This window comes from Caloenas nicobarica, chromosome 3, assembly GCF_036013445.1.
Source record: "Caloenas nicobarica isolate bCalNic1 chromosome 3, bCalNic1.hap1, whole genome shotgun sequence".
NCBI classification, from domain to species: Eukaryota; Metazoa; Chordata; class Aves; order Columbiformes; family Columbidae; genus Caloenas; species Caloenas nicobarica.
In genome coordinates, this window is record NC_088247.1 from 76,773,753 (window position 1) to 76,787,092 (window position 13,340).

The 13,340-nt window shown below is 35.5% G+C and overlaps 1 protein-coding gene across 4 annotated transcripts in view; it reads left to right on the forward strand.

Annotated features, from left to right (window-relative positions):
- Window positions 1-13,030, forward strand: part of FAM120B (family with sequence similarity 120 member B) — a 51,596-nt gene extending 38,566 nt beyond the window's left edge. Inside the window, exons 7-10 of one of the 4 annotated variants that reach the window (XM_065631530.1) lie at window positions 2,988-3,096; window positions 4,319-4,432; window positions 8,326-8,383; window positions 10,584-13,030. In XM_065631530.1, the coding sequence (XP_065487602.1) occupies window positions 2,988-3,096; window positions 4,319-4,432; window positions 8,326-8,383; window positions 10,584-10,587 (285 nt within the window). In that variant the 3' untranslated portion in view covers window positions 10,588-13,030. Of the gene's footprint in view, window positions 1-2,987; window positions 3,097-4,318; window positions 4,433-5,887; window positions 5,950-8,028; window positions 8,097-8,325; window positions 8,384-10,583 lie in introns of those variants that run through there. The other 3 variants (XM_065631529.1, XM_065631531.1, XM_065631532.1) reach the window with 3 other exon arrangements.
- The last annotated feature ends 310 nt before the right edge of the window (window positions 13,031-13,340 follow it).

The following is a 13,340-nucleotide window of genomic DNA, read 5'->3' on the forward strand; positions in this document are numbered from 1 at the left end:
GTATCTGTTTAATTACCTTTGAAAATTTTACCTTTGGAATGTTTTTACCTTCTGTTACATATATCACTTGAGGTTAACATATATAAAAGTGATTACAGAGAAGAAAGTTTTCAGTTTTGAATTATTTTAATCTCATGCATTCAATATCAGTTGTTGTATAATGTTTTCTGTTCCAATTTTGTGTCCAGTTACACACCATCCTGATCTAGAGTGATGAGTGGAACGCGTGTGGGTGGGTGGAATGTATGTGTTTTCAGCATGGAGGAGGGGGATAAGCCTTTCCATATGGAATCAATCATATGATTAAGACTATAACCTCTATCCAAATCCTGTGGTTTTTGTCAATTGGTCTGTTGATTTCAGTAGATTTTAGATTGGGCCAGTGGTTCATCCAGTTTTTCATGTAGGACTTTTGCAGAACAATAAAGGGTCTAAAGAATAAATGGAAAAATGTAAAACTATACGAATCTATGTGAAACAGATACCTCTTTTCCAATTGGGTAGAATTAAGGTTAGAGAATAACTTTTACAACATGTATCTAAATCTGAATAAAATTAATATTGGCTAAGAGGACTTTTTAGATGTGTTAGCTAGTATGTTTTAGCTTACATTTGAAAATCCCAATGTGGTCAGGTTAAAGTTATATTTTAACCTGCTTTAGAAGAAAGATGAATGAAGACAGTTCCCTAGAAGAGAGATGGAAATTTGCTTGATCAATTAAAATATCTAGGTTAGGTTTTTTTAAAAGTCTGATAGTCTTGTTTAAATAAACCCCAGATAAATTATTCTGTTGTGGGGAAAAAATAGTCTATCCCTGTGAATTTTTAGAGTAGTTTAAATACCTTTTTCCTTTTTAGGTACAATTTTATGGTACATATATGGCAGAGATAGCTCCCAGACTAATAAAATAGCTTTCCAGCTTATCAGTTTGAGGCAAGAATCTGTTTTTGGGAGAATTGCCAAGAGATGCCAGTTTAGCTGGGGACACTGGCAAGGCAACAAGCATGTGTGACTGGTTTTTCCTATTATTATAAGTTCAACTTTAATAAATAAAACTGGTACTTATTTCCTGGCAGAGCTTAGTGTACCATTGGAAGCCAAGATCTTTCAGCACTTGTTTGCTAACAATCTAACCCTGAGCACCATAAATCGAATCTGATGATAGCTACAGCATTGTATTAAGAAAAAAAGTTATACTGCATGGCATTTTTTGTTATAGAAAAGATAAGTAATAGGAAAAAAATTACTTCTTTTGGTGCTCAGTGCTTATCTCTTAACTCCTCAGGTTCCTTCTCCATGATCTGGACAGTTACTTCAGGGTGTTCAGGAGATCTCAGAGGCAGTGTTGTTTTGATTATGATGGACTTAAATACAGTTAATAACTTTGTGAAAATCACAGTAGAAATACAATCTTGGTTAAATATTTACACATATTCCAGAAATTTTGAACATTTTATGCTTTGATTCCCACAGATTCTTGTACCAAAATAAAATGTTTAAACTAAATGCAGTTGATGCATTTGTGGGCAAGATTTTGTGTAGCTCAGCTCTTTGTACCCATAGCAGCTGTTAAAGATAAAAAATGGAAAGCTTCTGATAAGAATCAAAAATAGAGCCATCTTTCTTTAAAAAAACAAATGATAAGCTCATATTATGCTAGTTCTCTGGTTTTCATAACAGTAATCGTATTAGTTTGTTTATCCACACAGAAAATTGGATATAATTGTCTCATGAAACAGTGAGGCAATTATATTATCACTTTATTAGCCTTTTTATTGTGCTTCTCACTAATGAGTGTGTTCATGATCAATTTTTTAAGATTAAAACCAAATTACCTAATGGGGTCAACATAAGTGATATGTTTTGTCCTGGTTTTGATCATATCTTTCATCCAGCCTTCATAAACACATTCTGAATTTATTCTCCCAATAATATAATGAAAGATTTTTCCTGTTAGTGGGTGTTCTTCACAGACTGTACTCTGTGTGAGGGGAAAAAAAAAAAAAAACCAACCTGTGGGTTTTGCTTAAGGGTCTATAAAGAAGATCATTAACTCAAAAAATGTGCTACGATTCAGGCTCTACCTCTAATTTAAGAAACCTCTCTAGCTGCTGCTGTCTTGCCACCTATTGGATTTTTATCTTATGCTGTAATTCTGTCCCCTCCTTCCTGCTCCCCCCTCTGCCTTGGTGGTTACAAAAAGTAACTATAATCCTGTAAAAATCAGTTCCATTTTGTGAAAATCACAAATTATGCCATTGCTCTAAAAATCTGTCTTTTCATAGTTCTTTTCAATGTGTAGTACTGCCCACATGCCCAGTACAAATCAATAAAAAGATTCTTAGATCTGACACTTCTTCAAAGCTCCCTGAAGTCAGTGAAAGTTAAGAATATATCACATCTCCTAGTATTGCATCTTTAAGTAGCTTCAGCTTGTCATTTTGACAGTAGAACTTTTTATCACATCACAAGGTCTACATTTTTATTTAATTTCCCCTCTTTAGACATGGTTATATTTTATCAGTCAAGAGTTGAGGCTGATGTATTACTACTCTGTTAAATTTTGTTTGTGATATATGAGATTAAGACACTTTGATTTTCATTCATGTGTTTTCCATGAGTTCATCAGTCCTTATCTGGAGGCTTTAACCATCTGCTGATGGAAGTCTAGTTAAGTTTATCTACAGGTGCAAGGCAATAGAATAGGAAAGCAAGTGATTTACAGATGTGAGTAGGAAAGAAAAACAAACTTCACTGAGAAAGGGGAAAACGTTCCTTCTGCATCTCTACTCATCCCTCCAAGGATCAACTTTTAATATGAAATGTTTGAAGTTTGTTTCATGAAAAAATGCAAACCAGATCTACCACCTTCATGTATGTATGAGGGTAAGACAAGGCTTTTAGTTGTTGTGTATATGATTGATTTGTGCTATACCTGAAGAGAGAAAAGCAGAACAGTCATTATTTTTAATCCTGTTGTCTGCAGGTGTCTTTATATACACCCTTCCAGAATCTGAAGTCTTTCATTTGCAAGGTTTGCATGGTGAAGAAAAGAACAATACAGAGCAGACCAAGGGGGAATGGATTTTTCACAGGTTGGCATTGTGTTAATTTTCCCAGTAAATTGATTAACTCAATTATCCTTCAATAGCAGCAGCATTTACATAGGTAGCCCATCCAGCTATGTTGTAAAATCTTTCCTAAGAAGCTAAAGGAGAGATCTAAGAAAATATTTCCCATTTTTTAGGAATTCATGTGAATTTAATTACCCACGTTCGGATTAAAAAATACTTCCATCTGGCTACATAGTTAGTGAGGTGGGGGCAGTAAATGTCATTCACAGACAAACTTCACTGCTGTTTACTCAGTGACTAAAATTATTTTTGTAGGAGGAACTAGATAACTCAAAGTTTTTTCTTCCTTTCCCTTAGGGGCCCTCTTTTAACGTTGGTAGTTGAAGGTCTGAGTGATGCATTGAAGAGAGAATACTCTTTATGGGACTGACAGTTCAAAATATAAAAAGCTTTCAGGCACCCTAGAGAATGACTTTTTTTCTGTCCCGAACTTTGTGGCTCAGTTTACTAAACACATTGGTTTTCCCCACCCGATCTCCCCGACTTTCAGGGAAAAAAAAAATCTAAAGGGTTTTCAGCATCGTTCACAGTTCAGCCAGAATGTTGAGGCTTTTGAGGTTTCAAAATAATTCACACTGAATCTCAGTGTTTAGGCTGGTATTATGTTTATTACCTGCTTAATACCTGATTAATTATAATGCGTGTGAGGATGCAAATTACCCCTTCAAAAATCCTGGAGCAAATTACAACAGATAAAATGATTTTTCTGCTAGTTCAGTACTTTGCATTACGTGACAGCAATACTCTGATGTGGTACTACACCATACTTGTGCTGGACATTCAAAACTGAGGGTATCTCCTGGTGATTTATGATACCAGACCTTGTTAGCATCTGCTATTGCTTGAGAGCTGTACTTAAACATTTTAATTATGATTTGTGATTCCAATTTGGACAGAGATTTCTGTTTTGTTTTAATGACTGCAGTCTTCAAATCTGTGTCATAAAATTTTGGTCTGGTTTCTAAATACACTTGTTAACAGCTTGTAATCATGATGTGCATAGATGGAAATGAGGACAAGAACCATGCTTATTAGGCTGGCTTTAGTTTGCAAAGATCATAGTTGTGTATAAGTATTTTGGCATAAAACTAAGAAATATTGTTTCCCAAAAAAGAATATGCTCTCTTTTTCTTCATTTAATCTTGTATATAGTCAGAGTTGCTTAGTAAATACTGTTTTCCAGGAACACAACAAAGAGAATATAATCCCAGGTTCCAACAAACACACAGAAGTTCTTTTGTTCCTCCATATCATAACCAGATGAGGAGCTTCCCACGGAGAAATCATCAACCACAAGGTAAAAAAATGTGTTCGTGTGTGTATTTGGAATCATCTCTATCAACAGTATAACAGCTCTGTGTCTGTCTGCAATTTGTGTTCGTGTGTATGCAGTTACCCTGTGGCCACAGGAGTCAGTAACAAAACTTGTATCAGTTGTAGTTGTGTACCACCATTAGGAGAAACTAACTCTGCAAAGTTAGGTAGATTGTAGCATTATAATCTGGAGTCTTCTTTTACTCACAGTGTTCTGAGAAAAGAGTTTTCATGTGGTATTGAAACTTTGCATGCTTGGTCTCAGCTGATGACTGTATTTGAAATTGTAATAGTTCTAAAACAAATTGGCACAGATGCACGGAAGTGTGTGTGTGTCTGTCTGAAGTCTTTAGCTGCAGATCTGGGTTCATACTTCAAGAAAACACTTAAGCACATGAATAAAGTTAAGCACATTCTTAAGTGTTTTTCTACATCAGTCTCAGCTTCCAGATCATCACCTAAGTAGTACAAATGTAAGTTCTATTTTGTCTCTGCAGAATTTAATCTTAAGTCATTCACCAATCTCACTTATTGGACAGAACAGACATTTCAATGAAGCATCACTGTGGATAATACTGTTGAGCTGACATTAGTTCGGTTTTACTTCCTCATTGTTATAACTCGAAGCATATACATGTAGATTAAATAAAATAAGCAAAAGGAAGAGAAGTGTCTGAGAAAGGTCAGTTATTAAGTTTGCAGAGTCTAAATTTCTTCTGTTTCCAGGTGATTTTTTCAAAGAAGATTGATGTAATGATGTGATTAGGGAGGACAAATAATAAATAAATATAGTAAAGTATGGAATGTGACCATCTCCAGAAGCCTGCTATTCAGAGGTCAGGTCATCTCTAACCAGCTCCAGAGATCTCATGAATTCCACAAAGTTCTACTGTGCTGAATTGTGTTACAAATATGTTTCAGTAGCATTATTAAAACATATACACTTCTTATACACTAGCCCTCTTTACTAGCCTCAGGATGCTCTTTAAAACATGATCCCATTAATGCGGTTAAATTGCCTCTGTTTTAAGTAAAATAGACTTATTGGAAAATATATACCTTACAAAAGAGTCCTGTAATCTTTTAGATCTGTTCTGCCAAAATGACTCATTTTTCAAAGTTTCTTTTTCCTAAGTTTTCTAATATTAAGACAGGTATTTGTTTTGCTTCATTATGTAGCTGTTGTCTCTGCTATATATGTGTGTCTCACCAAGGAGAGAGAAAAAAGAACAAAAAAGTAGCAATTTTGTGTTCCATTATAGCTTACATGATAAAACTTCCTAGTAATACTACTGTTATCTATCTATCCCACCGTTTATAAACCTTCCCATGGTATATGTTATGGTTCCTGCTGTTGTATATTTTGTATAAATCACTGGATAAAATGCATTAAAAAGTAATGGAACAGTAACCACAAGACCCAAATCTTCTGTGTCAGGAGTGTACCCAACAATTAGGCAGCCTTCACTCTCTCTGATCGAGTAACGTTTAAGAATCCCATGACAATGGCTCAGTGTCAGCAGTGGAGGAAAGGGTGCTTCCACCCAGAAAGCATAAACCTCAGAAGCACTGGTATTTCTCTGAGATGATGGTTTGAATCCTCTCAGGCAGAACAAGAATTCAACTTGGGCATCCCTCACTTTTTGGTGAGAACTAACCACTGATCTGTGTAATTAACATCTCATCGTCTAGCTGTATTTTGAGAGGAGGGAATTCAGCTGTGGGTTTTTTGGGTTTTCAGGGGCTTGCGGGGTTTTTTTTGTTTGGTTTGATTTTATTTATTTGTTTTATGTTCTCTTCATAAATTTCTTGGCTGCATGTCACAAATGAGGAGTGCATCCCTGTACCTCAGAGCAGGACAACTAAGCCTCGCAGGGAGGTAGAATTTTCCTTAGCGTTTCTTGTTTGTTAATTTAGAAGACTTCCTGTTTAGCACACTGACTTTTGTGTATCCCATTGTGAGTGTCTGTCCCTTCTGATGCTTTTTAAACAGATTGTAGGTATCTCATTTAAAGCTAAGGGCAGGCTTCTGATATCGAGATATAATACATTGCATTGCAGCACTTTGTAATCTGTGTACTTTGTGTTTAAAGTAGTCTTGCCTGAGGTAGCATAGATGTCTGTAATAAAGCATGACTTTCCAGATTACACCACATGCCATATAGCCTATCGGTAGACAAAACCTCGTTAATTAGAAATGTTATTTAAGCAAAGTTAATTAAGACCACTGATATGTTGTTTGGAGTCACACTGTTACCTTGTTCTACAAATAGGTAAAAGTAAACGGAGTCCTAAGAACTATGGAAAACACTATTGAGTATGTTTGTCATTCTCTTCATCAGTCCAACTGATAAACACGGGATTGTCATAGCATACAAATTACCACGTAGATCTGAATCAATGTACAAAAGATAGCAAGAAAAGAAAATTTAAAAGTGTAACCTTACCTATGCACTGTCTTATATACTTTTATAGCTGTATTTAAAAATATCAATGATTTGGACTGGTTTTCATGCTAGTATTTGAAAACCTGTTTGAAAAGTGAGCTGAAGATGAAGGAAGGTGATAGGGGAGAAAGTGTCTGTGGGACTGGTTATAACAGCAACATGAATGGTTGAAACCAGGGATGCACTAATACATTAGAAATAGTGAAAGGTATTGGCAAGGATATAGAATTTCTGATGGTGATAAGGTAAACATCAGAATTCCCTGTATAGTGGACCCAGAATTATAAACAGTGAGATGAGGAAATAGTGAAGCATTTTGACAATTTCATACTTGCATTTAGAAGTTTGGGGATTTGGAGGTCAACTATATTCTGCCTAAGAAAAGTATGTTATCTCCAAAAAAATGGTTTAGTTTTCTTTGTTTCCCTCCACCTTTGCCTTGTTTTTCTTACATCTCTCTATTGGACAAGAATAGGAAAAGGGAAATGGGCAGCTTTTGTTTTTTAAAGAATTCAACTTAGAAAATATCACTTTTTCAAAAGTGTTTTATTTTTCTTTAAAAACGAGGTATTGGAGAAAACCTTTGATGGAAAAGTGAAAGCAGTTTTTTCAGAGGAAAGGAAAGATTAGTGTCAAGGAAAGATGTGAAAAAATAGAATCACTGGAGGTATGTCTCACTCGAAAGAAACTCTCTTGTCCAAGACAAAAGGGAATTATCCAGAGTCCCATTTCTTCATGGAATGTAGTTGTATCAAAAGGATACAGCCACTTGAGTCTTAGCACACCATTAACCACATAGTTGAACATAATACAACTATGCTGAAGTATCTGAGTTTGTAGCAAGTTTTTGTTTGTTAGGTGTTTAATCAAGACTTCCACACTTGCATACTCTATGTTCAAGCATGTTTCTGATAAATAGGATTTTGATAGAACTGTAATGTAGGTGGGACTTGGTAGAACTTTGGTGCTGAAGAAAAGATTTCATTTACAGTTTGAGTAGTACTTTTCTTATAGAAATCTATAACTTAAGCAGTGTTGTACAGAGGCACACTTAAACCAGGATGAAAATATTTGTTATTATAGCTTATGTCTGGTTCTAAATAGTGTATTTTCCTTTCCTGAATTCACACAGTCTCATCTACCAACCACAGTGTATATAACCTGTATGATTCATTGTCCCAACGCATTAATTGAACTAGATTTAAAAGTTACAGTGGTCTAACAGCTTTAAGAAGACCAACATCGCTGTCGACTTTATCCTCCAACATCTCAAATTACTAGCCATAATTATATACCAACTGAAGAGGGATGTGTTCATTTTTCAAAATATGTGTAAGTGTAATTTTTCTTGCAGGCTATCTGAATAAGATCTTGTTTTCCATCTTTAATGTTAATTAAAAATATTTAATTCCTCTCCTGCTCCCTCCAGGTAGAGAATATGGATCGGGACATCCAGACTGCAGGAGAAGATTCCACCTTCCTCCTTGGTAAGGACAACATATGTACAAGTAGCAAACTGAGATGATGGGATAGTTACCACTGAGATAATTTTTGTCAGTGAGAGCCTCTTTTTATGAACTTTACAGAGTAACAGAAACATGTGACTGTGGAGAAAATCACTCAAACCTGAGGCTATTCAGCTTGTTAATCACTTGTCATGTTAGGCCTAAGCTTGCTATGAGACCGGAATCACTAAAACTTAAGTTAAAGGTACCAGCTGAAGCCCAGTGGCATCCCAGTATAGCTACATTGTTCTGTCCCTTTGACACTAGAAACTCTCAAGTGTTTTTACAACATCATTAGATATTCCTGACTATAGGTTTTAAGACTTAGACTATAAGTTTTGCATACTTTCATTATAGTTGTGTACATTACAAGAGTCTGCTCACCATGCATAATGCGGCATATCCGTGCTGATTGTGGTTTGTGTCTTAATTTTGGATTATACCTTTATTTTTCGGGTTATACTGTTGTTACTGAAACCTGTTGAAAAGTTTGAAACATGGCATCACTGATGTAAACATCATCTGCCAGTGAAACACAATAACCTTTCTGTAAAATGCAAAGCTTGCTTAGAAGAGCCAAAAATTGCTCTTACTTTTGACACTTGTAGTTAAGCAACTTCTTGTGTCTCAGCTGACTGTGTGGAGTGAACCACATCACGGCTGAGGAGAGAAAGAATCTATCATGCTTTACATCTGTACTAAATAATACTTACGAGAACTAAGTATTTTTTCCTGTCCAGAATTCTAATTTAAACACGTATTTTCAGAATTATTTCTTAAAAATTGATATATTTTACTTCGTGATTCAGTTTCAGTGACGTATGTATTTAATTATAAAATGAATTCATTTTAAATAGAGTTAATATAAATAATACTAAAGAAATCTAAAATAACAGAGCATATGCATTTTTAACAGCACCATAGGATCCTACATTGGTAAATTTGTGCCACAAAAGCCCTTCGTCCTAACTTGTGGGTTTTAAGAAACTGTTTTAGAATTACAACTTTCTTATGTCTTCCATTTGCATATCCATTCAGTTAAAAATAATCACAGGTACTTTACTTAATTACTGTCTTCAGGAAAAAAAAAAAAAATGAAGCAGTTATGTAGAAACCCCATTCTAAATCATGAAGTGTAAAAATTGTACCAGAGGAAAAAAAGGGTCAACAACACTTATGTGACTTAGAAAGTGGGTGACACAGTTAGAGCCATGTTTATCTCTTTACTGATCTGCATCTCAACCTAACTGAAAATTGTCTCCATCTACATAATCTTCAACAATTTCATGCTTCTCTTCGGTTTCTAGCAATCTTTGAATTGGGTTGGCTCAAGTGGATGTTTATGGAACTGATGGGTTTTCATCTGTTTATGTGCTTTGGAATCACAGTATCTTTAGTTTTTACATTTTGAGTACATGATGTTATAGAATAATCTCTCTTCTTCTCATATGGAAGGTATATAATTAAAGAAAAATGAAATCCTGATGTCCTGTTCCTGCTCGCAAAAAAAAAAGAGGCTATGCAGAGACAGAGGCATAATGTTAAGAGCAAGTTTTGAAATCTGGTACAGTTTGCGGACTTTCGTAAGAGCATGTTTAGTTATGGAGGATGACGACTATTCCACACAGTGAAGTCAGTGGTGTTGCACATGGACAAAACTGTATTTACACAGAGAACTGTGGCCTTTAATGTTGATCATGTTGGAAAATCTACTCTTTGGATTATTTTTCTTTTTTGTTTTGAATAATATGGATTAGTGTCTCGTTATTGTAGTTCTCATAATCATCATTCTAGATTTTACTGATATAGAAACTATATCTTGGTCTTAGGCTTCTTAGTATACTACTGTCAGGATTATTTATTTTTATAAGCATTTGAAAATTAAATTTATATCTGAAAACTATCTTATGACCCATACTAGCAAAGGAGCAGATGCTATAAAACTTAATGCTTGCATTAAGACTTGCAGAATTTAAGGTTCAAAACATTAAGTGCTCATCTGAATAATTTATACACAGATCATTAAACCCAAAACACATCATTATGGTAGTTTAATCACCTGCATAATACAGATCACAAAATCTTACTCTGTAACAGGCTATAACTTTTAAAATTGTTTCAGTGCTGATGTTCATGTGTTTTATTTGGCTCCTCTCAACTGTTTGTCCATTAAATCACCCAGGTGACCCTGCTCATTACTGAAAGCGGATGAAAATGGATAAGAGAAGCAGCTGGATTTTTATGAAATGCTGTATGCTGAAGATCATAAAAACTTCATCAGTGTTTCAAAAATGGTGGTGGGAGGGCTCTAATCAGAAATTTATCATGCCTCATTTTAAGTTCCATTTTAGCCTATAGCTTAGAGAAGTAAATCATGGAATGTTATGAAACAATTATTATATAATTTAGGTTCCAGATAGTATTGTTTGGAGCACTTCACAAAAACTTTGCTGACAAAGTTATGAAAAATGGTAATTAAAAAAATTATGTTTAAAAAGTAAAGGCCAGTCCTGTGTGTTGAAGAAAGCTGTAAATTTAATTTAATTATTTCATCTGGTTCTGTTGCAAAACAATTGTCTTTGCTGTTAAACTTTTATGCTTGTATGAGCCTGAAAGTGGCCATTCTCAGACAAAATGTGTAATTTTGAAGTGTTTATAACCATGTCACAGTTGAAAAACGTTACTTTTCTTACTTTCGTACTTTCTCAGTCTCAGAGAATGAGAAAACAGTAACTAAAACATTCCAGAAAGTTATAAAATTAGTTTCTATGTACAAAAAGGCTACAGCTTTAATGTCCTATTATTTGGCAGTGTTTCAGAGCTGAGTTAAATGCAAAGTCCTCTTCTGGAATACCTAGAATTCTCCTCCGTATGTAGTGAGTAATTTACAAAACATTTAAAGTTTATGCCAGACCTTACATCTGTCTTTAGCCGCAAAGTAAAGGTGTCACTGTGAGCCTCTGGCCAGTATAATTTTGGAGGAAATTTTAAATCAAGGGGAAACTTAACAGACATTTTAAATGCATTCATTGTTTTTTTTCTACGTCTTAGTTATTTGAAGCACACAGGGTAATTTTTTTTTTTTTCCCCCTGTTGACATCATTGGTGCAACTTTTCCAGATATTAGTGGCACTGTGATTTCGCTCTATACTGATAAGAGAGTCCCAGGAGATCTGAGTAAATGGACAGAGCACAGGCACAGCAATCAGGTATCTGTGCCCTTGTGGCCAAGAAGGCCAATGGCATCCTGGGGTGTATTAGAAGGGGGGTGGTTAGTAGGTCGAGAGAGGTTCTCCTTCCCCTCTACTCTGCCCTGGTGAGACCTCATCTGGAATATTGTGTCCAGTTCTGGGCCCCTCAGTTCAAGAAGGACAGGGAACTGCTGGAGAGAGTCCAGCGCAGGGCCACAAAGATGATGGAGTGGAGCATCTCCCTTATGAGGAAAGGCTGAGGGAGCTGGGTCTCTTTAGCTTGGAGAAGAGGAGACTGAGGGGTGACCTCATTAATGTTTAGAAATATGTAAAGGGTGAGTGTCACGAGGATGGACCCAGGCTCTTCTTGGTGACAACCAATGATAGGACAAGGGGCAATGGGTACAGACTGGAACACAGGAGGTTCCACTTAAACATGAGAAGAAACTTCTTCACGATGAGGGTGACAGAACACTGGAACAGGCTGCCCAGGGAGGTTGTGGAGTCTCCTTCTCTGGAGACATTCAAAACCCGCCTGGACGCCTTCCTGTGTAACCTCATCCAGGTGTTCCTGCTCCAGCGGGGGGATTGGACTAGATGATCTTTCGAAGTCCCTTCCAATCTGTACCATTCTGTGATTCTGTGATCTCCTGTGTTCATTTTCACTGGTTTATTACTCATCACACAGAATTTATTACTACTTTGAAAATATGTGTATTTTTACAATGGTACATAAGTGGACTTGAGATTAAATGTCTTCAGAAGTGTTTAGTGTGAGGAAAAAGCATTATTTTTATATTCCAAAGAGCAAATTCAGCTCTAATTTTGAAATATATTTTCAGAAGAAATACTATAACTATAGTACAACTTACATTGATCTTTATGGTACAGTGATTACTGATTTAAACTCTTTTTAGTCTATTATTATTCAGTTAATGTTGTTTCTTAGGCCTTGTGCAGGTAACCCCTTTGAGTCAACCGTCAGTGGAACTTGGTTCCTATTTAATATACATGTTATGTCAAAGTGAACAGTATTGTCAGACATACATAACTCAATACTATAATTTCCTTGCATGGATTTTTCTGTTTGTAACCCAATAAATATATTTTTTGATACTCTGCATAAAGCAACAGTCCAGCTAAAGAAATAAATTGGCAGCAATACAGGATTTCTAGTTCTATTAAAGGTTTGAACAGACACAATTTTCACACAATGCAGTGTCTGATTTGCATTCTAGGGATCCTGTCATGGGAGGGACATTCCTGCTTCCTTTTTCTATTGATTTGTCACTGACTGTAATTGTACTACCACTTTTTTCTTTTTTTTTTTTTTTTTACCTGCTCAAACATTTTAGAATAATGTGGTCTGAGTTTTATGGAAAGTCCTCTAGTTTCAGGAATCTCATGATGTGTAATAGTGTATTTGAAAAGAATGTAACTGTGTGCCAGAATTTTTTGGTAATTCCCTCTTCAGGCTATGATATGAGAGAAGATTTCTGTTTACCTCAATAAACAAAGTTAAATACAGTTAGAGTGGGAGTTTTGCTGTGCTAGTCGTGGTATGTTATGAATTGTTGGTAATAATTACCCTGACTACTGAAGAATTGGTGGCTTCTCTGTGAGGTTTTTTTTTTCCTCCTAATGTTAGACCATAAGCAGAAGCTGCTTATTATTATTTCCAAGCCAAAAGATTTTTTTTTCCCACCAGGAATCAGAGTGTGAAAGCAGAAGCATGAAGTTGAAACAGA